Source organism: Oppia nitens, unplaced genomic scaffold (genome assembly GCF_028296485.1).
Source record: "Oppia nitens isolate AA-2021 unplaced genomic scaffold, nextdenovo-longstitch-racon4-pilon3 scaffold3_pilon_pilon_pilon, whole genome shotgun sequence".
NCBI classification, from domain to species: Eukaryota; Metazoa; Arthropoda; class Arachnida; order Sarcoptiformes; family Oppiidae; genus Oppia; species Oppia nitens.
In genome coordinates, this window is record NW_026533221.1 from 5,832,699 (window position 1) to 5,858,149 (window position 25,451).

At 22.2% G+C, this 25,451-nt stretch overlaps 2 protein-coding genes across 2 annotated transcripts; both read right to left on the reverse strand.

Annotated features, from left to right (window-relative positions):
• Positions 1–1,311: 1,311 nt before the first annotated feature.
• Positions 1,312–3,616, reverse strand: LOC128958412 (sulfotransferase 1B1-like). Its single transcript, XM_054304264.1, has 3 exons — positions 3,455–3,616; positions 2,279–2,799; positions 1,312–1,952 (listed from the first exon to the last, which is right to left on the reverse strand). Exons 2-3 carry the CDS (start codon positions 2,768–2,770, stop codon positions 1,329–1,331), a joined length of 1,116 nt encoding a protein of 371 aa, XP_054160239.1. The 5' UTR covers positions 2,771–2,799; positions 3,455–3,616; the 3' UTR covers positions 1,312–1,328.
• An 8,155-nt stretch (positions 3,617–11,771) lies between these two features.
• LOC128957966 (luciferin 4-monooxygenase-like) lies at positions 11,772–14,118 on the reverse strand. The gene is made up of 7 exons (XM_054303780.1): positions 13,939–14,118; positions 13,640–13,850; positions 13,466–13,572; positions 12,697–13,270; positions 12,458–12,636; positions 12,196–12,343; positions 11,772–12,106 (listed from the first exon to the last, which is right to left on the reverse strand). The coding sequence occupies exons 1-7, from the start codon at positions 14,116–14,118 to the stop codon at positions 11,808–11,810; spliced, it is 1,698 nt and encodes a 565-aa protein (XP_054159755.1). The 3' UTR covers positions 11,772–11,807.
• Positions 14,119–25,451: the final 11,333 nt, after the last annotated feature.

A 25,451-nucleotide genomic window follows, 5' to 3' on the forward strand; every position in this document is an offset into this window, starting at 1 on the left:
AAGAAAATGGTTCAATCAATGATACTAACAAATTGCGGTCGTATTCAGAAAAGTTTTTTCGTGACATTGTTTAATTCGATAACTTTATTTAAATAACAATAACAACAACAGCTGTTTTCATAGTTTCTTTACTGATTCGGTTAAGTGTTGCGCATGTGTATACATGATGCGCAAACATAAGCATCAATTTTTTGAGCACTTGTTTTTGCAACGTTTTATAAGAATAAGAATCAACTTATCTTAAGTATTAAAATTTTAAGTATGAGTTGGTTCTTAGTTTTATATCTCTATTGAATACCACTGTAAGTGTTGTTATCCTGTGTTATGTCGCTATCGATACGAAACATCAAATATAGTGATAATACAAATATATTATATTATAGTTTTACATATTAATGAAAACTTTGAAAAATAAGCAAATCATTTGACAAATAATATTATATTATTCACTGTTTTTGTTTGTTTTTTTGGTAACTAATTAATTACCTGTATTTTGATAATACTCTTAATTAAATACTATTTAATAATCATATAATGAATCTTATGATAGTTTTATTTATTTATAAAAAGAAATATTGTTTTGCAAGAGTTAAATAAATAACTTTAATTACTATTTTTAATTAGTAATTATTGGTAAATAACTATCAAATGAATATTTGAATAAAGGTTTCGGTTTTATTAAATTAAAGAATTTTTAATTTGTTATTGTTTTAGATAAATTTATTTTAAATCATAATGTTTTATACTAATAAATAATATATATTGATAATTAATATTAATATATTATAATTTAAATTATAAACATAATTTAATTAATTTGAACATATAGAAGTCATTAGTTAAAGTTATATTATTTTATAAAATCTTTTAAATTAAGTTATTTAAAAAATAATATTAATATTAACAATAAAATTTAATCGTATTTCTTTTAATATATTTTTTATAATACAAATTTTTTCATTTTTACCATTTAAACAACATTAAAGAGGAGTATAGTGTATAATGAAATAACTACTGTTATACATATAATTTAATTATACTTTATATTATAATAGATTACATTGATGTGAGATTAATATTAGAGTCGTTATCTATTATAGCAGTTTTATTTTAATAACATTATAACAAATAAAACTAAATAAATTTAAGCGTTGAATATAAAATGAATATTTTAATGAATAGATAAAATTAAAATGAATTGAAATTAAGCAAAAATTTTCTATGAAATGACAACATTATAATTATTTTATAAAGTAATTGTTTTACTTTTATCCTAATTAATATTATTTAGAAATTAAATTCAAAATTACAAAAATAAATAACTAATATTACAATATATTATATACATTTGAGAGTTCAGTTTGATCTTTATTGCCATAAATAATACGTCCAAACGGTTGCATTAATTGTTGCGCTTCTTGACTATCATAAGCTATATGTATACCTAAATCATTGAGTTGTTTGTTATAGTGTTTATCAAATCTATCGCTCTGTTCATCGGTAAAGTGTGTCCTCCAGTCACCGATAATGCCTTTCCTCATAAACTTAGTCTCAGTCATATCAAATAATCCATTTGCAAATATCGGTAGCTTTTCTCTATTAACCATTTTATTGGATTTCATTTCATCAAAACTGCAGTGATTAGCAATTCTCTGTATGATCTCATCCGATAGAGGCTGACCCACAAAACGGGCGATCAATGCAATCATTTTCGGTAAATCTGTCTTTAATTCTTCGTATGAAACAAATAGCACACGATTTGGGTATTGTTTATGTAATTGCCAATAGCCTTCAACGTGGGACAGCCAGTCACCATAAACTAACTGACCTTTTAGGAATAGGTCAACATAGATATCCCACGACCAGTCATAGTTGCCCAGGAATGAGCTCATGCGGTGATGGTGGTAAAATGATACTGAGGTATCCTTGGGATTACGTACCACATATATTATCTATAATATCATAAAACATATTAATAATTGTGTATAAGTATGAAATAATATATAATAATAAATTTTATTGTTTAATGATAATATTTATAATGTTATAAAAACAAGTAACAAATTTACAAAATATAAATTTATAACTCTAATAAAACTTATCAAATTAAATACATCTAAATTTTTCCCAAAAAAATATAAAAAGTACTAAAATGAACTTAAAATATACGTTATTTTTTTTTGTGCGACTGTACTTTTGTACTAACAATTAATTTCAGTAAAATTAATTGATTTTGAAAGTTTTGAAATCAAATTAATTAATTAATAGATTAACTTACTTTGCATTTAGTCTGCTTTAATTGGTTAGGTATATGTGTAACAGGTAGATGTGTGGCAATCAACCTGGGTGACTTGAGCTTCTTGAGCCACTTGGAGTGCCCAACAGGTCGACCCACTTCAAAATGAACCACACGTTTGGGCAGCAATTTGTCTTTGACTTTATCTATGTCTCCCTTATTACAAATAAGTGACAAAATTTCTTCAGTCCAAGTGGTGCCTGACTTTGGATACGTTGCCAACCAAATGTCATTTTCACGGATTTCAAAATTATTAATTTTTGTCAAAAAATTTCTGTTCACTAGATATCCTTGTAGTAGTAGATCATTATATAACAAAGCGTTAGGTATTGAGCGCACGTATTGTGCCCTTTGGGTGTCATTGTCTATGTTTGGGTCATTTGCTGCCAACTGAACACTTGTATTGTTTTTAACAGTGTTTTTATGTAACCAACTTTTTGCCGGACACTCAGATAATAGTTTGGCTAAAAACATGTTTGTTGTTTAATTGAATTGTAATCAATCTATTGATATATAAATATTAATTAATTATCATTATTAACAACATATCAAATACATTATCATAAAATTGAACAACAAAATCATTTATAATTTATGCTTAACAAATTTAACTAAAATACATAATAACATTACATTATATTTAAAGCTTATATATTTATTATATTATACAGTATTATATATTATATATATTATATATATTATATATATTATATATATTATATATATTATATATATTATATATATTATATATATTATATATATTATATATATTATATATATTATATATATTATATATATTATATATATTATATATATTATATATATTATATATATTATATATATTATATATATTATATATATTATATATATTATATATATTGCTGAATTATTCAATTATAAAAATCATAGTTTATTTTAGAATTATAAATAGTTTTTTAGTTGTAAATAACAATAAAGCAATTTATTTCAGTCATTTATAAATAACATAAATTTCTTCTTTCACTAATATATTTCTAATTATTTAATGTATAAAAAAAATTATTAACTAAAAATTGAACTAATAAACAATTGAATAATTACTTTTATTAAAGTTAGTAAACAAACATTAATAAAATAAAATATTAACAAAAATAACATAATTAAAAAAATAACAATTACCTCTTTGTCAAAATTATTGAGTTTAATCAGATTCAAGCACTACTATTAAAGAAAAATAAAACTTCAAACGAAAATAAATTAAATAAATTGTTAAGTCATAAGTAATAAAATTCAATAATAAATTTCTATCAATGTGTCAACCGTTATAAAAACAAATTATAATACTCTATATTTTAGGAAAAATATTTTGTATAAATACTTCAAATTTAACGGCTAATGATTAAAGTATGAATCATATGATAATTTAAAAACAAATATTGGTTATAAAATATTTAATATATTTACCGTATATTTTGACAGGAAAGTCAAGCATTGGTGCAATACATTGGTTACTCATACCTAACTTATGCTGTAATTTGTAATTACGTAAAATTAACACCTAATCAACAGATAATTGCAATTGTGTTGAATTTAACCAATGTATACAACAATATATTTTATCATTTATTTAATGAGATCAGTTTAGTACACTTTAGTTGATTTGATTTATTTTCTATATAATGTTTTTATTGTACCTGAGCATAATATAATCAGGGTTAAGCAATGTTTTCTATTATAATGAGGGATATTGGGTAAAATAAATTGACAAAAAATAGAGGTGTAATTTGATGTGATGTAAACATTTATTATAAATTTCCAAAAATTACTAAAGTAAAAGATATCAATTTCCATAACTTCTCAAATATTTTCCAAATCAATGTCGATGTGAATCATCTCTAAATAATTTAAGGTAATCTATAAATAAAATTATTGAAATCATTTATAATAGACTTTAATTATCTTAAAAGCATATTTTGTTTTAAAAAATGAATAAAATTATTTTGTAGTTGTAGTCTACAACTTGTAAAATCATTAATTATTAATCTATAAGGGGGTAAACTGTTTTTACCCCTCTACCCCTTTTGATTAACCATAAATATACTGTATTTATTGCTCCTTTAAAGCAAATAATATATTAATATATTAGAGGTTATAATATGGAGATCTGTTAGCAAACATGTATTGCTATCTTATCTATTGATCTATTTATTGATTCTTAATTTATATCATATTATATAACACATAAAATGAAATATTGTATGACTTATTAATAATAAGTTATTAGAGTATTAATTTATTTCAATAATTTGCTGAAACATTTAGTTTCCACATAAAATTGTAACATAAAATTAGTAATATTAATATTTGTTACAAATTAATTTACTATAATCAATCTATTATAGTAATTTTTATATTAAAGTAAGATACATTTAAGACTAAAATAAAAACAAAAATATATTAAGTACTCTACAGTTTATTTAATAAATAACTAAATAATCAAAAGTTTAGATTCAAAACCATAGTAAATGAAACAAAGCTATAAATTACATTTTTATGATTAAAATAAAAATAATTTTTTCATTTTTATAAGATTTATTAAAAAATAAATTACAAATTATTTAATAAAAATATTAACATGAATTAAATAATATTTTCTTTTTTCTTATATTAATTATATCTTTCTAATTTTGATATTATATAAAAATAATAGGTTTTTTTAATTAAAAGATAGCGTAACCATGTTAATACTTAATAATGTTAACAAGACATTTAAAAAATTGTACATTATAATTTATAATACTTCAATTAAATTATTCAATAGTAAAATCAATATCGAAAGTACAAAACAAGTCAAAATATAATAAAAATTAATATAAGTAATTATGAGTAATAAATAAGTACATAACTACAGTACAACTAACTAATTAAATAATGTACTTTTATTATGTTATAGTTTTATGTGTATTTTATTTTATGACACAACAAACAATTGCTGATAATTTAAAACCAGAATTTACTTTAACTATAAATACGACAAAATTATCAGTTTATAAAAATATCAATTATCAAGATATCAATGATTACGATGACTATCGAAATAGTTTAGTTCAAAATAATTTCGATGTTTTTATACCAAACATATTTGCAGAAACAAAGGAGTCTTGTAATGACACTCATAACTGTACCGATCCTATGATGGTATGTATGGACAGTGTTTGTCAGTGTAAACCGTTTTATGAATTAAATGACAATCAAAAGTGTGTGCCCTCACAATCAAATAAATGTTTGAATCCACAAAATTATTGTAAAATACCATACGATTCAAACAGGACATTGTGTATAGACCCGGATATTTGTGCTAATTATAAACAACCAAATGGTTATTACTGTAATTGTGCGCCACTTTATGCACCAAATAAGACAAATGGGTTTAAATGTGAGCGAATAGACACAACACTTGGTAAAGATTGTCATGTTTTCTGTGACTGTATATCTGACCGAAACCAACGGTGTCTCAATAATATATGTATTTGTAATGCAGATTATGAAACAACTGATGGTTATTGCAAGCGTTCATTTTGTACCGAAGACTACCAGTGCTCATCACGGTTTAGTGATGACCCCCATAGAGTCTGTCAAAATGGTAAATGTGTTTGTCTTAAACATTATATCGAAGATTTAAGAAATGGTAATCAATGCAAGTATGACACTGACTATGAAGAACCACAAACTAAAGAATCCAAGAGTTGGTCCATATATATGATCTCTGGTGTCATCGCTTTAATTGTCTTACTAATGATATCCGGATGTCTATACCGAAGACATTTTGTCAATAGAAAAAAAATTATAATTACAAGTCTTTTAGATAGAATTAAAAGAAATGAAGAAAATAACAATCAAATCAATATAAATGATAATAATTGCAATAATAATAATAACACAATAAATAATAATAATAATAATAATAATAATAATAATAATAATAATAATAATAATAATAATAATAATAATAATAATAATGCCGGTAATAGTAATAATTTACAAATTCAAAATAATAATAGAAATAATGATCAAATTGATTGTAGTGCACAACAAATAAATAGTGAATTATTTAATATATCTAATGGGGTATTAATGAACAATCAGTTTGAAAACAATTTGATCCATAAATCATATATAGTTCGTCGTGAACCTCAACCATACTATTACAGTAATAGACCCATAAATGATGAACCGTCGCATTTGTATGAATTAAATGCCAACTTAATGACTGCAGGTTGCAGTGCACCCCCAATGTTATCGGTCGGTATTGCTCCCCCTCCTTATGAGGAGGCAATTGGTGCTACAGCTGTGGCGACAATAAACAAAACAGAGACTATTTATAGCCAATTATAATTATAATTTGTTTTTCAATAAATTTATTAATATTTAGAGTTTCATTAAATTGCATAAAATATATTAAATATTATTCTATAATACGTATAATTTGTATTATACATAGATTAAATTATTATATTTAATATTGTTTTGCAGTAATTAAAAGCATACCTATAATAGTTAGTCAAAGTTAACAATTTTTTAATCACATTTATGTTGGTATGAAAACACATTGAAATAATGTGAAACATTAAATTGATTCAAAATATCACTTAAATTATGACATTTAAAACAAATAAACACATAAATATCACTTTCAATAAATACTAAAAAAGTAGACTAAAATCTCTCTCTCACACACACACTCACTCACTCACTCACTCACTCACTCACTCACTCACACACACACACACACACACACACACACACACACTCACTCACTCACTCACTCACACACACACACACACACACACACACACTCACTCACTCACTCACTCTCTTTGATCAATCACCATTTGTTAATACATATTGTGAATTCTAAGTTAAATATAATTTTCCATAAATATAATTAATGTTTCTATTTATGACAATATAAGTTATTGAATTATAAATACTGAATCTATTATACAAACATATCATTTTAATATAAAATTATTTTAAAATGTACAATTTTAATTAAAATCTTAATAAAATTTTATTTTATTATTTTATAATCTTAAATAATAAATAATAAAATGAGTACTGTATATCTAAATGTAAATTTACTGTATAATAAAATACCGTAAATATTAATTTTTAATTCTTTGTTTAATTAATTCCTTATATCTAATAGGATATACAGTATATCATATACTGCTTAAATAATACGATATAAATGATAAAATTTATAATACAGTATTTAAGTTTGTAATTAATAAACTTGATTTAACATTTAAACTATTAGGAGTCGTTCACATATTACGTTCTCACTTTTTAAGAAATCTAGACCCCCTCCCTCCCCTATGTTCGCAATTGTTCGCATGTAGTCATTTAAAAAAAATACGTTCGCATGTCCCTAACCGCWACCCCCCCCCCACCACAAGAAATAAAATATTATCTAAATGCGAACGTTTTTAAAGACTATACCCTCCCCTCCCCTCGTTCGCAAAAGTTCGCTAGGCAACTCAACTAGGCACAACTCCCCTCAAGTGCGAACGTAATATGTGAACCACGCCTTATATATTTAAGATATTACAAATATTAACATTATAGAAATTGATAACAATATTTCAAGATTAATTTGTAATTATTATTATTTTAATAAAATATATGAACATTAAAAGTTATGTAAGCTTAATTAATTATGAATTTAATTTAAAGTAATTTTTACAAAAAATTATCTTAGCTATAAAATACAACAAAAGACAAATTAGTTTATACAGTATTATTATTATATATTAAAAATTAGTTAATTAATTAAATCTATATTAAATAAAACATTTTTAAGTTTTAAAGTGTGAAGTGTATGCAATCAAAACAAACATTGATATAATAAATTAAAATCAATTATTTAAAAGCTAAGCCTTAAGTAAATAATATGATTATGTTTTGTATAAAAATTGTTGCCAAAGACAACAAGATATCAAATGTTGTCGAAGTAATGCTATTGTTGTTTAGTTGAATGAATACAAGTTCTGATAATATAAAATATTAAACAAAATTATTACGATTTTTTTAATGATGAATGTGTTATTAATTTAAGTCTATTGTTCATATGATAACTAACGCATAATGTTTTATAAATATCAAATTATTTGTCAAATATTCTTATATCCTATAATAGTAGTATATAAATGTATGTCCTATGACTCCAATTTTCTAGCCCACCCTAATCAGCACCGATATGTGCTTTTGCAATTTGATTCAATACAACGGTGCTCGACATACGACCCGTGTCACGACCCCAACCAACAATGTTTAGAAGGGATGTGCAAATGTCGGCCTAACTATAGATATAATGCAAAGCTTATGAAATGTGAAGATTACTACTGCAATAGTGATGAGGTTTGTCAGGAATGGGACACCAATAGAGTCTGTCTGTTAACTACTGGTGTTTGTCAGTGTTCTGATGGCACAGAAGAGGTCGGTGTCAGAAACGGAGAGTTTATGTGTAGACCAAAGACAACACATCTAAAGTCATGCAAAACTGATGACAACTGCGGTACACATGAAGTCTGTATGGATTTCATGTGTAAATGTGACGCTAATTATGAATTTAATCATAAGATGGGTCGGTGTGAGTCATATCGTTGCAACAATGATAAGGACTGTCAGCGCTATGACGTAAACCGATTGTGCAATCATTACGGTGAGTGCGTGTGTAAAGACACGTATAAAATAGATTTCGGTAATGGACACAAATGTACGCGAGTTATGTCCAACTATGGCCACTATTGTCACTACTTGTGTGAAGAACCCGAACTGGAATGTGTGGATAACTTATGTCTGTGCGGACCAAACTATGTGCTTAATCTAACAACTCATACCTGTGTGTCCACTCAATGTAAGCACAATAGCGATTGTCACATATATGATCTCATGAGAAGCTGTGATGTCGACACCGGTATGTGTGTCTGTGACCATAACTATTACGAGACTCGCTATAATGGTCTTAAATGTGTCAGTAAAGTGCCCCTCACTATTATATTTGTAATATCAGGTGCTATATTATTGTGCACATCTTGCTATTTGCTAGGGTTTGCCATATATAGGAGGTACCGAAAAAATAGATGTATAAGTGGTAGACAAGTGCGCGAAACCCCACTTTTGATTGCGGAAAACCCAGTGGCACTGTTGACACAACAACACTTGGCATATATGTTTGACCCACCACCTCCTTACTCAGAGTGTGTCAATCAAAGATAATTCATTCAATAATTATATTATTATTATTATTATTACTTTATTAATATTTATAATATCATATATTATAATATCAAATGATTTAATAGTATTTGATTAAAATGCGTATAATAAGCAATATTAAATGTCTATGTATTGTTACTTCAATTATTTTTATAATTATTTATGCAATTATTAAATTAATATCACATTTACTATATATGTATAGAATCAATAATATATATATACAGTCGCTTTCAGAAGGGTGGTAACAGGTTTTTAGTGAATATCTCACTAAATATAATATATAGAATAAAACTATTATTTTTGGTACTATGGTTTTCTGGGACGGATATTATAAAATATTAATATTGGATGTAGTGCTGCTCAGGGATGTAGGGACAGGGAGGTGCTGTATCTCAAAAACTATAATAGATATCAAAATATGGAAAAAATTATTATATACAGGATAAAAATTCATTTCATACGTGTTTTAGGATTTTTAAAAATGTTGAGTTGTTTTCGAACAAAAAATATAAAACTATCAAAAAATCAAAAGTTTGATATAGGTTAAATTAAAAGTGTCAAGGTGTTTTAAAATTTAATTAATTGATCTTGAATCTATATTATATGCCTAATAATTTGTCTATACATGAATTTTAATTTTATTGACTAGTTACTTAGTTATTTAAAAAAAACTATTTTTCTATTATATAACAAAATTAATATTAAGTAATATTGCACTTAAGTATTATTTAAATTATATAATGAGAAAATAGTTATCTTAAATAACTAAGTAACTAGTCAATAAAATTAAAATTCTTGTATAGACAAATTATTAAGCATATAATATAGATTCAAGATCAATTAATTAAATTTTAAAACACCTTGACACTTTTAATTTAACCTATATCAAACTTTTGCTTTTTTGACAGTTTTATATTTTTTGTTCGAAAACAACTCAATATTTTTAAAAATCCTAAAACACGTATGAAATGAATTTTTACCCTGTATATAATAATTTTTATTATATTTTGATATCTATTATAGTTTTTGAGATACAGTACCTCCCTGTCCCTACATCCCTGAGCTGCGCTGCATCGAATGTTAAGATTTTACAATATCCGTCCCAAAAAACCATAGTATCAAAAATAATAGTTTTATTCTATTTATTATATTTAGTTAGATATTCACGAAAAACCTGTTACCACCCTTCTGAAAGCGACTGTATATATTATACTTTAAACTAACTCAAGTTTTATTTATAATAAAAAAAATTATAATATTTTTTTGTATATTTAGTTTTGAATAAGTGACTCTACTTTCTATAAGCTACATTGCATTTAAACATTAAATAAAATATTTTAATTACAGTATAATCTATAATTTATAGAAAAAACAAAAATATTAGTCATTTTTAATACTGTATTTTGTGTTTACTTTTTTATTATAATTTTCATTACAAACCAATAAACAAATTCTGAGTTTAAACTCTTACAGCAAATAAAACAAATATCGATATTATTCTTGAAATTATTTTTTTATTTTATTAATTTGGATTAATAATTATAATTCAGAATAATATTAATATTTTGTTTATTCCATTTATAATACAATTATAATTATTAATTAAAATGACTGATATTAGAGATTTACAAAAACTGTCATTAGTTTTCATACATATATATTAATTTGACAATAAAATGACAATAATTTTCATGCTTTTTAATAGAGTAATTATTATAATAATTAAATAGTATTTAAAAAGAAATAATTATTTATTTTAAATATGGATTTTTACAAATTTATATTACAATATGTGATATTTTAATTTTTTATATTTAAGTTATATTTACTTATTAAAATACATTAAATCATATGTATATGAGATATTATCTTTCTCCAAAAATATATATTATAATATTAAGTTATTCATAATACAAATAATTAAATAAAGTAAAGTATCAAAACGATTATCACAATTCATATTATATATTATACTAATGTATATTAAGTATTTAAATTTATAAAACTCAAATTTGAAGAAAACAAAAAACAAAAATAAACTAAACTAAAATTACAATCGGTTTAACACAAATGAGTCACTAAAACACAAGTAAAATAAGTTACATCAAAAATTTACATCAAAAAATATACATCAAACAAATAATACAAATCAACTTACAATAAAAAAATAATAATAAAAATCTAAATAATTATAGTATAAGTGGTGCACAACCTTATAATATAATGTATTAATATATATGTAATGACTTTATAGGAGTTCCGGCGGAATCATTCTCTTCAGTTCTGTTTTATTAATCTTCTTCAGTGGTGTCAAAGGGAATGAGTCAATGATACGGACGCCTCCTCTTAACTTCTTATAGTAATTAACTCGAGAGTCAACCCAATCCTGAATCTGTTGTTCAGTAAGTGACGCGCCCTTTACGAGTGTCACGAAAGCCATAGGTATTTCATCCCTTTCCTCATCTTTAATGCCAATGACGGCTACGTTTTCTATCTTCTTGTTCTGCAATAGGATGTGCTCCAACTCTGCTGGAGATACAACATATCCTAATGATTGAAATAATTATCAAAAAAAAAACATTTGTCATTACTATTGAATATTTTTTGATAAAAATAAAATAAGACATGAGATATACCTTCAACTTTGATAATTTCTTTGAATCTTCCGATAACATAGAAAAACTCCTTATCGTCATAATAGCCATAATCACCACTTTTAAGGAAACCGTCGTTTGTAAACAGTTTAGCATTTTCTTTATCATTATTAAGATATCCTGGAGTCACCTGGAGTTACATTAAAGTATAAAATAAAGTATTAGTTTTTAATATATAATTTTATTAAAAACAATTTTAATTTAATTTAATAATCTGTAAAATAATCTTTCAATTATTACATACCTGATCCCCTCTAAAACATAGCTGTCCCAACACATTAGGACCAACTGGCTGTTCATTTTCATCAATCACTCTGCACTCTAAACCGGGCGATACTTTACCGCATGTGGCGGTGTTGGTGAGTCGGCGTTGATCGCTCAGGTAGACCATTATAGCCCAACCAATTTCAGACATACCATAGCCTAAAATAATAAAATTTCACAATTATTTTCAAATATATAACAAATTTGTATATAACTTACAGCTTCTAAACTTTTCAAAGTCATATAACTCGACAATTGCTTTATAAGTAGAGTCTGACAAATGTGAACCACCGGCTAAAATGTCGCAAAAACTCTTCAAATAATTTTTGTCATACTTTTCATAATTTTTTGCCAAATAATTCAATTGTGTTGTTATTATGAAACCACTCGTTATATTATACTTATGAATGTTAGTGAAGGCGTCGTCGTGTTTCTCTTCAATCCTGATTATAGCCAACTGTGCGCCGCCATTGATGCACGAGAATAGTGACCTCTGGCCACATATATGACAAAAACCACTCGAGAGGAATATCTCACCGGAAGTGAGTGGACACAACTCTTTGTGTTGCATTGTAGCGATTGTGGCCAAAAAGTTACGATTTGTTCGGAGTATGGCTTTGGGACGCCCTGTACTGCCACTACTCATTACAAGTGTTGCGCAATCATCCAAATCACCACAAATGGGTAATTGGATGTTGTCTTTACGGTTTTGTTCAAATATCTTCTCAATTGTCAATAAATCACTTTTCTTTTTAATCTCTGCTTTGGACGGCTCGTCGATTACCAACAGTTTCTGAAATAATACAATACTTATTATTTCATATAATTACAAATTTTATTGTACTTTTATATAAATATTTTTTAAATTTTAGTTTTAAATAATTATATTACTAAAAATGCAACTATGTCTTAAACTGCATTTAACTAATTTTTCTAAATTTTATGTTAAAAATGTTATATAAATATAATGATAAATGAATTGACAAACCTTAACAAATGGATAATCATTAGCCACATCATCCATAACCTGAAAGTTTTGTCCGATACACACCAAAACAGTTGGCTTAATGTTTTCAATCACTTCACGTATCTCACCTAACATTATATTATTTGAATAAATAAATAAATGATTATAAAAAAACAAAATTAAAACTAGACTTACGTTCAGATGAATGTTCAGCCAAAGAACTATAGACACCGCCGGCAACTAATACACCGACAATACTAATGGCGTGAATATCTGAGTTGTTGGTCACAAAGCAAACAATGTCTCCTTTGCTTAATTGGCAGTCATTTATCAAATAGTAGGCAAAGTTGAGACTCGATTCAAACACTTGTCGTTTAGTCCAACGTCTATCCAGTGAACAGTCAATCTGGTAATCAAATTAAATATTGATTAATAATATTAATAATTAATAATACTTATTGTTAATAAATGAAATTAGATAAATCGATACATACAATGCATGGTTTATCAGGGTCAGTTTGTAATCTTTCAAAAAGTAGTTCACATAGTGAATGATACGGGTACTTTTTCAATATTAATTTTGACCGAATTATTTTGCTATCATTAGGTGCCGACTGCGATGCCATTGTATTGAAGTGATTGACAATATTTTTGAATTTATTCATATTTGCCATTTTCACCAAATTTGTTCAATTTATCAATAATTTACTTATGTTTAGGTATTCTATTATAATATAATTTATTAAATAAAATATATAATCAATTAATAAGATATTCTTATAAATTAATAATACTTCATAAATAATTAAAACTATTTATTAACAAATAGCTTAATTTTATTATACTGGAATTGGTACAATGAACTTGAAATTATAGTTTTATAAACTTATAAAATAAAGTACTTTTTAATATTTATTTAATTAATTAAGTTTAGTGTATAAACTGTAAATAAATAACAAGTTTTTAATTTATAATGTTTGTTGAGTATTTTCTATCAAATCATTTTCACTGTTATCAATGCTATATATTATATAAAACTTGTCTCAACTAATCAAAACATATAATTTTTGAACCAACTTATATATTAAGAATATATATATAATATAAATTATAAATATTACAGAATTAATTAAAAAATATATAATTTTTTAAAGTAATTTTTTAAACATTAATTTATTTGGATAACTACTGTAAAACAGTTGCCAACAAATAAATTCTTTATATATAAATTTTAAACATAAAAAGTATTATTAAGTATCACAAGACTATCTTAACATTAATTATACTAATTTTATCAAATTTATATGCAAATCATAATACAGTATATATATATACTGTATTAATACATTATACTTTACATTTTAAAACATTATACATATAAACGTTTTACTTACCAATTAAACATAATATTATTTAATAAAAACTAAAATCCTTAATTTGAAGTTTATCTTGTTTTCCAAATGCTTTTATGTTTAGTATATATATATTTATAGAAATTAATTTTTTTGTCTCACTTTAAAAACAATTAACATTTGAATATTATATATTCTTTAAGAAACTATTTATTATTAAACAATATTGATATTTGAAACAATTTAGATAAAGACAGCGATTGAATATGAAATACTTGTTAAAAATAAAACTAAAGTAATATTATTTTAAAAAATAGCGGAGTTTTGTCACTTCATCGGAGCCTTCAGTTTATATACTCGACACACGAGTTGTATAATGTTTTGCTGTATTTTTTGCAAACATTACAATTAACGTGTGTTGTATGCAATAACTCCCTTTCCAATGATTTGTAATAATAATAATAATAATATTATTATTATTATTACTTTTATTATTATTATTAAGAAATATATTACTTAAAACAGGTGTCTGTCTGCTAAAGTACTAATCTGTCATTAATATAATGGAAAAAGTGTTTAGTTTTCAATAACTTTCTAATTATAATTTGTTTCATAATTACCTCCTTATAAATTACATATAACAGTATTTGTCAATAAACATATCTAATATATAATAAAAACAATTTTAAAGAGGTAAACTATAGTAATCTAATAATAAATATAAAGGTTAAGTAATTTGAAAGTAAATTACTGTATGTTTATAAATGTACTGTATATTGCTTCCTATTACCGTAATTTGTGATATATTTAATATTATATTAATAATATTATAAATAGTATAGTATTTGATATTTTAAGTAAAATATATTCTTAAAAATAGCTTTGATAAAAATAAATGTGAAAAAATTAAATATAATATATTCAATATTATTTAAAAAGTTATTTTTTGTAAACCTACTTTAATTAAATTTGCTTTATATAAAGTGACATCTTTTATAATATTAATTACAAAACATTTTATTTTGAATATTTTTAAAAATACCCAAACAATTATTTTAATAATTTAAAAGTACTATATTTGTAAAATGAATATTAATTAAATAAAAACGATACAATGATTAAATAGTCAACAATTGATGTACTTAATAACCCTGACACTATAGTAACTACAATATATTGATTTATAATAAAAAATAGGATTTCCCAAATGATTACCTGAGTTTTGAGACATATAATAGTTTACAAGAAAAAAATTCATAAAAAAATTTCATAAAAAATTTCATAAAAAATGTTTTTAAAAATTATCAATAAATATTTGCAATAAATTTTAAGAAATGTTTTCTAATTTTGGGTGTGTTTTGCATAAAGATTTTAAAATGAGTTTTTTTTTATAAATATTCATTAATTTACTTTTACTACTACTAATAATAATAATAAAAGTTAATATAAAAAATTTTTACTTTTATTAAATGTAGAAACAAGCTAAGTTAACGTTTAGTATAATCAGGAGGAAGAAAATCCTATAATTATATTAAGACATAAAAATTGTAGGTCAATTAAATAGAGGGTTAAATTAAGGGGATATTATTATTATTATTATTATATTACATGTGATAACATGTTGGGAGAAAACGCCCGCTTTATAATTGATTTGAAATAAATGTGTTTTATTTTTGATATTATGAAATTTTTATTATTTATAAATAGTAAATGTACTTATTTTAAATATAGTTTATATACTACTGTATATACACACAATTACGCTAAATTACAATATACTAAATTTATAAAATTATAAATAATTAAGCTTAACATAATTATTATAGATTAGCCAAAAAGATATATCTTAACGATTAAATCAAGGTTGTTTTATGCAATGTTGTGATTCATATTTTATAATTTAATTGTAATACTGTATTAAATTTACAATACATTGTTATATTAAATTTTTTTTAGGTAATTACAAATTAATTTATGCTTTAATTAATAAATTTATTATATTTTTTATTAAACAATATTAGTGAATATTTTTGTTATTAATTTATGAGACGTATATTATAGTCTTTATAGCCAAGGATTGTAAAAATCAATTTACTATTTTATTTTATTTTATAAATAAAAATAATTTTAATATATAACATCTATATATTGATGTTGGCATTCAATGTCGGCTCCATCACTAACTCTTTTAATATTATTATTAACTATTATTTTTTTTATTAGTTATATTTTTTATTATAAAATTTGATAAATTTAATAATAATTCATTCATCAAATCCTTGAGCATTTTTTTAAATATAAAAAATCACTACAATTGTATGTAAGTAATGAACCAAGGGTAAATGATTAACATTTAATATATATTATTGAAAATTAAATAATGTGCAGTTCAGTAATGCAAAAAAAAACGTCATATATATTATTGTTATCCATAAATCATTGAAAAATATTAATATTATTTTTTATATTAATTATATTTTAATTAAACTAAATTCATTGATTATAGAACTAAAATAAAGGAAAACAACAAATACTGTTTAATATGTATATTGAAAATTGTGTTTCAGTTGACATTTATATTCAATGGTCTGTGTCTCACAAGGTTATTGTGCTAAACAACAAGTGTTAATAACTTTCAAATTTATATTATCTAATCACAAACTTTCACTTATTTTTTACAATTTTACAAATAATAAAAATATTTAAAAATATCTTATAATATCATTTTTTAATTTTAAATTTTTAAATTATCACATCACACGACATTTTATTGACGGTCACCAGTATATTAAATAAACATATCATTGATGAGTGGACCTTATTTTCTATCATTGATATAGCATAATATTTCAAAAATTATTTTTAAGTATACATATGATTAAAATATAAAATGAGAAAATAAATTGTTATTTATACATTCAGTTTCATTTCCGCAAAGCAATGTAATTATTATACAGTATTATAATAACAATTAATATAATAATACTATATATATATATATATATATATATATAATGTCATAATATTAATAAGTTATTCAGTAAACATATTAAGTTGTTTTTGTAAATTAACTATTGTTTTATATTGTTGACCATTCAATTTAATTCATATTAATTTAATTGTTTATTATGACTGATAATTTAAGGGATAAGCTATTAATAGCTATGAGAAGATCAATTTGTTATTAGTGTAATAATATCAAACATGTGATGCAATGTTTCAATGCCAATGTCTTTTTAATAGTTAAAACTATCATTAAATCATACGTTTGTTTAACTAAATTAAATATTTCCTGAAGATATAACAAATTTATTTTATATACAGTATGTTGTATTAAACAATTAAATTAATTATAGATTAAAATTAAGTTAGTTTTCTTATTATTATTTTATTATTTTTTATAAAGTCAACCTTCAAGATATTGACGCATATTTTACAAGTTTTATATTATATTATAAATTAGAAAATTATAGATTATTTTAAGATATTTTACAATGAATTTTATTTTAATAAGTTTTTAAAATATTTTTTTAGTCCGTTTGAAATAAAAATAATTTCAATTTTTTCTTTAATTACTATACTATGTGTAAGCATTTACTTCATCAAAATTCTTCGACAATTCAATAATACTTTTGTTTAATGTTATATTAATAATTTGTATAAGTTTTTATAAAAATTTTTAATATACATTCATATTATTTAAATATTATTTTAATTTAAATAATGGTTAAAATAGATATGAGTTTTTGATTTTAAATTTGAAGCAACAATTTGCACTTAAAAGATATTGTTTTAATAAATATCACATTATATTTAAAATTAATTTTAAAATACATATAATTATGAACTAAAATTAACACTAAATATCTGCAAAATATAGTATACTACAATAATAATAATTATAATAATTATTATTTATCAGTAATCATTTGATTGAAAGTAATATAAATTAGATATTATAATACTTTTGTTTATATTTATTTATATGACATCTGAACACTCGACACGTGTAAAGTGTCAAAATTGATGCGTTGATTAAACACGAGTTTTGTGAATCAATTCAAATTAATTGTAAGCTTTATTTAATTTATTTTAATTATTTACTTTTACATAAACAATACATTGAAATCATTTACAGTATATAAATAATTTGTTTTATCAAAACAAACTAAAATATCTATTTATAATTGTAATGAGATTACTTGTTGTAAAAAATTGTAGTTATAATTAGTATAATTATTTAATACTATAGAAAAATTTAGTTATTTTAAATCCAAAGTTAATTAATATGTTTGTTTTAATTAGCATGTTAATATTTAATTTTTATTGTCAATACTAAATTATTTAACAATACGGAAATAAATTGAAGGTTTATTATTTAATACTTTATATGTATATTTAAAAATAAAACTTAAACTAATGTAAGTATTTAGTCATACAATACAGTAAATACAGAATAACTTAATAATATTTGACACTTCATTACATTAATGTTTATTAGCATTAGGTATAAATTTAAAGGATTTATGGTTTTATGATTTTTTTGTCAGCTCAAATTAAATGACCTTTATACTTTTTATATAGTTAATTTTGTTTAATCAAATTAAATTATTTATATTTTGTTTTTTTTTGTTATTAAAATCTCAGTTTGGATAAATTAAATTAATAATTGTCTATTTAGTATTATTATATATTTGCCTATAATTAGAATGCAAGTATACTTCAGATCTTTAATTAATTATTAAAAAACTATTTTTAATGTTAATTGTTTCAATTATATTAATGCAAATTACTTGTAGTGTATTTATAAATATTTTTATAGTTATCTTTAAATATATAGTTTTTATTTAATTTTTAGAATAATAAATAAAACTAATGTTTAAAATGTAATTCTATAAATACTTACAAATTATAAATAAACACTAAAAGTAAAAATAGCAAAATAATAAAATAATAAAATACTGGATACTTCTTCATAACAAAATACAAGTTATAAAATCTATATATTGATATACAGTATACTATATCTTGATATATATTGTACTATATATTTAAATTAAAATTTATTTTCATAAATTTATGTATAACTTATTCTGTATTTTATAGATCATAGAGATATTAAATATATAAATAAAATACTACATTAAAACTTAAATCGACAATTTAAGAAAATAAAATATACATGTTAAATTGTAAAACTAATTAAAAAATAATTTTATTAATGCGTGTAATCATGCAAGGTTTCCGGTATATTTGATTAATTTTTATTTTTATTGAAAATTATATTTTTATTATTTAAATAATATTAATGAAGGCTATTCTTCTTTATTTTAAACGGCATAACATAACTAAATTACTTTATATATTATGATATTTTATAATATAATATAAAATTTATAGGAATTTGGTGACAACCATAAATTTAGCGGACATATGCCCCAGGGCTTTTATTAAACATTGACAGTAAGTTAATTATAATTTAATTAGTGTTGAGTAAAATAAAATTGTAATTTATATATAATTTAAAAAACAAATATACAATTGTTTAATGATATTGTATATTATTACTATTATCAAAAAAACTTATAAACTAAAATATTTATTTTATATATATATATATATAGAATTTTATTAATAATATCAATAGCATTACAAATAATTTTTAATACACAATATATAAAAATCTATTATAAAACTATTTATTTAAATAAGTAAACAAATTTTTAAATGTTAAATTGAATCTTCTGTATTATTTTAATAATCAAATCAAAATTTATAAAAGTTTACATTTAAAATATCTTATTTAACTAAAATTTTGTACTTTATTTAGTTTCAATAAAAAAGATCTAAAAGATGTTTAAATGTTATTTTTTTATTAATATTGCTTATTAAAAATCATTATACTTTATAATCAGTGATAATATGATAATAATTTTCCTTATTTTAATTGTTTAAATACACTAAATAAATACTAGTTAAATACCGTATATAAATTGATTTTTTGACAAAATAATGTAAGAAATTTAATTAATTTAAGATAAATTTAGTTTTAAATAATTTATTATAGTTACTACTATTTATCAAATAAAAAATTTTGGACATTTTATAAATTTCTTAATTTATTTTTAAAATTTTTATTACAAATAAATTTTTTACTTAGCTTTCATTTATTGTCATCGACAGCTACAAAAAAAATAATCACTTTTTCCCCAAAAGTCGATGCTATTATCTAGTTAGTTTTATAATTAATCAAAAAATGACCAAGTACAATAATGTTTAGTGTAATTTTATCTATAATTATGCCATTTTATGCTATCATTTTTATATTTAAAGTATGGTTTAACCAGATTTTTAATTTATACTATCGATAGTCGAAAACAGTTGAGTTTTAAGATACACTCCAAATAAATGGTTATTTTAACATTAATTCAAATGTCTTTATTCAGTTCTTTATATAATTTTTTTAAATGTAAATAAATTTTTGAAAAAAGTAATATTTATGAATATCTGATGTTTTTATAAATAATATATATATATATATCAGGGTTGCGAAGAGGGGTAGGGGGTAAGGCCATCTTACCCCCCCCCCTGAGATCGAGAATTTTAGGTTTTACCCCCCTGGCCTAAAATCAAAAAAGTAAGGGGCCCATACCCATTTTCGGCGCATAAGGCGCCGAAATTTTTTTTAATTCATTTAAAATTTAATATTAATATTAAACAAAAATATAAATAATAATTAAGTTTTAATATAAATAAATAGCTTATCTTTAAAAAATAAATAAATAAAAGCTTATTAAATACTGAAAAAATAAATATAGAGTTCGGGCATCTCAAGAGTAGATAATTCATTAATAAATTCCCTCCAATATTCCAGAAAAATAATTGTTTTTATTTTAAAAATTTATATTTGTTTATGCTTCTTAATAAACAATTTGATTTGTATTTTTCAGATTTTATAATTATTACTAATTAACTTAACTAAATTACAATTTATTTTTTTAAGACGTAATAATAAATACATTACAATATCATTAATTTAACATTACAACATTGTAAATAATTAATTAAATAGTAAAATCAAGTTGTTTTTACCTTAGATATATGTATATTTTATGTAAAACACCATTTTTTAATATTGTAAAAATAATATTATTTGTTTGAGAATATATTTTATGAGTCTTAAAAAATTAACTTGGGAATATTTTTCTTCATTATGAAATTTATTTGAGAATTTATGTAGAATTTATTGGAATATTAAGGAAATTTTATAAGGAATATTTGGTAATTTATTAGGGATTTTGAGAACTATCTTATTTATACATATAATGTGTATTAATCAATTATTTATTAAATTTAACAAACGTTATTTTAAATATTTTTATTTTTTTAATATCGCCACATTAATTTTTTTATAAATAAAATAATTATTAGATTTACGGTTTTAATTAAGTAATTATCACATTTATAGTATTTTATGTGTTAATTGAATATAAATATATTTTAATAATAAAATTAATAAATATAACTTTTTATAAGATATTAATAATCTAAATCTTTACATATAGTTTTATAGTTATATATTAATTTTTATTATCATCAATTTTACCATAATTTCCCATATATTTAATATAATCGTATTGACCATTAAATTGAAATATTGTTTTCATGGTATTTAAATCTAAATGTTTTCTACTAACACATGCACTGTAAGGAGGGGGCAATTCACATGACATGTACTCAGGCGGTGGATCACTAAAACCATGAGTTTGTCGCACCGGGGGTTCGAGTTGTCGGTCATATCTATTACTACTATTACTGCTACCGATGCTATCTCTTGATAATCGTGTTGATATAGCAGCCAATTCCACAATATGATGCATATGTAATTGATCTTGATGCAATTTTGAATTAATTAATACATTCCGGGCAAAAATAAATGATAACAATGATACAAACATATTACTACAAACGCAACTTGTAATTATTACTAAATTAACTAGATCAGTTTTTGTAAAAAATTCATAAATTATAAGTAGTGCTGAGTTGAGTAATGTAAATATTGCATAGATTATTGTTTGACAAAATTTGTTATGATTTATAGCAAACAGACCGACAAAATTAAGTATAATATTCATTGAGATGACAACCAGTGTTTCAACATTTGTTAAAAATGATTGATTTACTATATCAAGACATACAAAGATAACTGTTTGCACACAAAATATTGACCAAAATATTATATTAAATATAACTGAAATTATTAATATAATTTTAATACACCACATGTTTGTTAAATCTATATTTGTTGTTACTTTATACTATAATATATATACACTACATATATTTTAGAATATATTTGTAGAATATTATAATTAACATAAATATATATAGATTTATAAACATATGAGTATAATATATTTTGTTTAATAATTTTAATTACTTTTTTAAAATGTACTTTTAAGATAAGTTCATATACACAGTGTATATTATCTATAGTTTTATTAAATTACAATGCTCATATTTTGAAATATTGTTCACGAGTTTAATAAATGATAATAATTTGATTTATGTCTAACTATACTTTATTATTAAAGTCAGTTAATAAAGTTATACAACTTTATTACAACTTTATTGTAAAACTTTTCATTTAATATAATTAATATAATCAAATTAAAATATTGTAGAAAATGTAATAAACAGTAAACTTTTATTGATAGAAAAAAAAGTTTATTATTATAGCATATTATTCAACCAAATTATTTTGAGTAGAAATATAAAAAAAGTTAAAAAAATATTTGATTGTATAATATAGATTGTTATAATACATTTAAACTTAAATTAAATAATTAAATAATTAACTTTTTGAGTAATCAAAGCGGCTATCTTTTATACGCTAAAGTTTTATAACACCATTGTAGAGGTGGGAGACATTTTAATATTATTATTAACACAATTATTGTTATTATAAGTTTGCAAACTTAGACCCGAATCTTGTAATGAAAAGTCTGGTGAATCGGTTTGTAATTCACTCGATATTATTGAGTCGATATCATCATTGGATTGATTTTTATTGCATAAATTGCATAAATTTCTTAAATTTAAATATTTTTTTATAATAAACTTTTTAAAATTAAAAAATTGATTGTTATAAATAAATTTAGCATGATATATATACAAACTGAAACCAATCAGATGCAAAATAAATACCAATATGACCGGGGCACATTTTGAGTTTTGACCAGAAAATGCTATAAATATAACGCCCTCTATTAGTATATACACACAATATACTAAAGTTAAATAAAAATTTCGCTTGATGATTGCAAAGTAAGCAATAATATTGAATGTGAAACCAAAAATGGCCATGATGATTCGACATACATACGACATGTTCAATAAAAACCCAAATGTTATGTCATATTGTTGTACTATTGTCTCAATCATAAACCATATTACTATTCCTAATGTCGGATATAATAATAATAAACAATAATATAAACAATTTTGAACAGGGTACATATTTTCATAAAACATTGTTCGCTTAATTTTAATAAGTAAATCACAATAAGTTATTAGAGTACAAACATTATTTTAATTGCAATATAATAATTCCTATGATGATATCTATTTGATGCCAAAATTACCTTGGTAACACATAACAATTTAGTAAACTATTTTAATTATAAAATTAAATAATACTTTAACAAATGAATAGTATTGTATTTCATCTATTATCACTCAAATATATTATAAGTAAATTTTTTATAACTTAGTAATCAATTGTTTTTCATTAACAAATAATCTTATCATTATTTTTGTTACAACTATGTATTAATAATAAATTGAATAGACAGCAAAATCAACAATTTTTAATCAAATAAACCATTTTTATTCTGAGTATTAACCTTAATAAATAACAAATAAATATTTATAATTTATATTTTGAGTATTTTTATTTCTAAATTATTTATAAATGTAACTATTTTATTATTACAATAAATATTATTATTAATAGATTATTAATATCAACTACAGTATACATGTATTTTCGGAATTATATATAAACAGTAAAATATAATTGATTTTATTTAATTAAAATATAATATAACTATTATTTGTAATAAACATAATATACATAATATCAAAGTATCAAAAGACAATATTTTGATTTTAAAAAATTAAAAGTTTATATCATTATCATTAATAATTACATTATCTTTCGGATTAATTGTTTTATTTGCAACACTATTAATAAAAATTGTATTTTCGTAATAACTTTCTGTAGTATAAGAAGTAGCAGTTGTTGTTGTTGTAAATGATGGTGATGTAGATGATGGTGATGTAGATGATGGTGATGTAGATGATGGTGATGTAGATGATGGTGATGTAGATGATGTTAATGTAAATGATGTCATCGCTAAATTTAAATTTGTATTATCAGTTTTATTATTAATTGATTGATTATTTAAAGTTATTTCATATTCAAAACTTTTGTCATATAAACTTATATTATTATTATGATTAACATTAAATGCAAATTTCATTTGAACATTGATCCAAATATTTTTACTTTGATTACTTGTTGATGAAATATCAAAGTTATTAAAATGAGGATATCGTACACATATACGTCCATTACTTATGTTTTCAATGTA

Coding starts and splice junctions, on each gene's coding strand:
- LOC128957966 (XM_054303780.1), bottom strand. CDS start 14,118: ATGGCAAATATGAATAAATTCAAAAATATTGTCAATCACTTCAATACA. Junction 13,271..13,465: donor ATGATTATCCATTTGTTAAG/GTTTGTCAATTC, acceptor GTATTATTTCAG/AAACTGTTGGTAATCGACGA. Junction 12,107..12,195: donor AGAAATTATCAAAGTTGAAG/GTATATCTCATG, acceptor TTCAATCATTAG/GATATGTTGTATCTCCAGCA.
- LOC128958412 (XM_054304264.1), bottom strand. CDS start 2,770: ATGTTTTTAGCCAAACTATTATCTGAGTGTCCGGCAAAAAGTTGGTTA. Junction 1,953..2,278: donor TAAAGCAGACTAAATGCAAA/GTAAGTTAATCT, acceptor ATGATATTATAG/ATAATATATGTGGTACGTAA.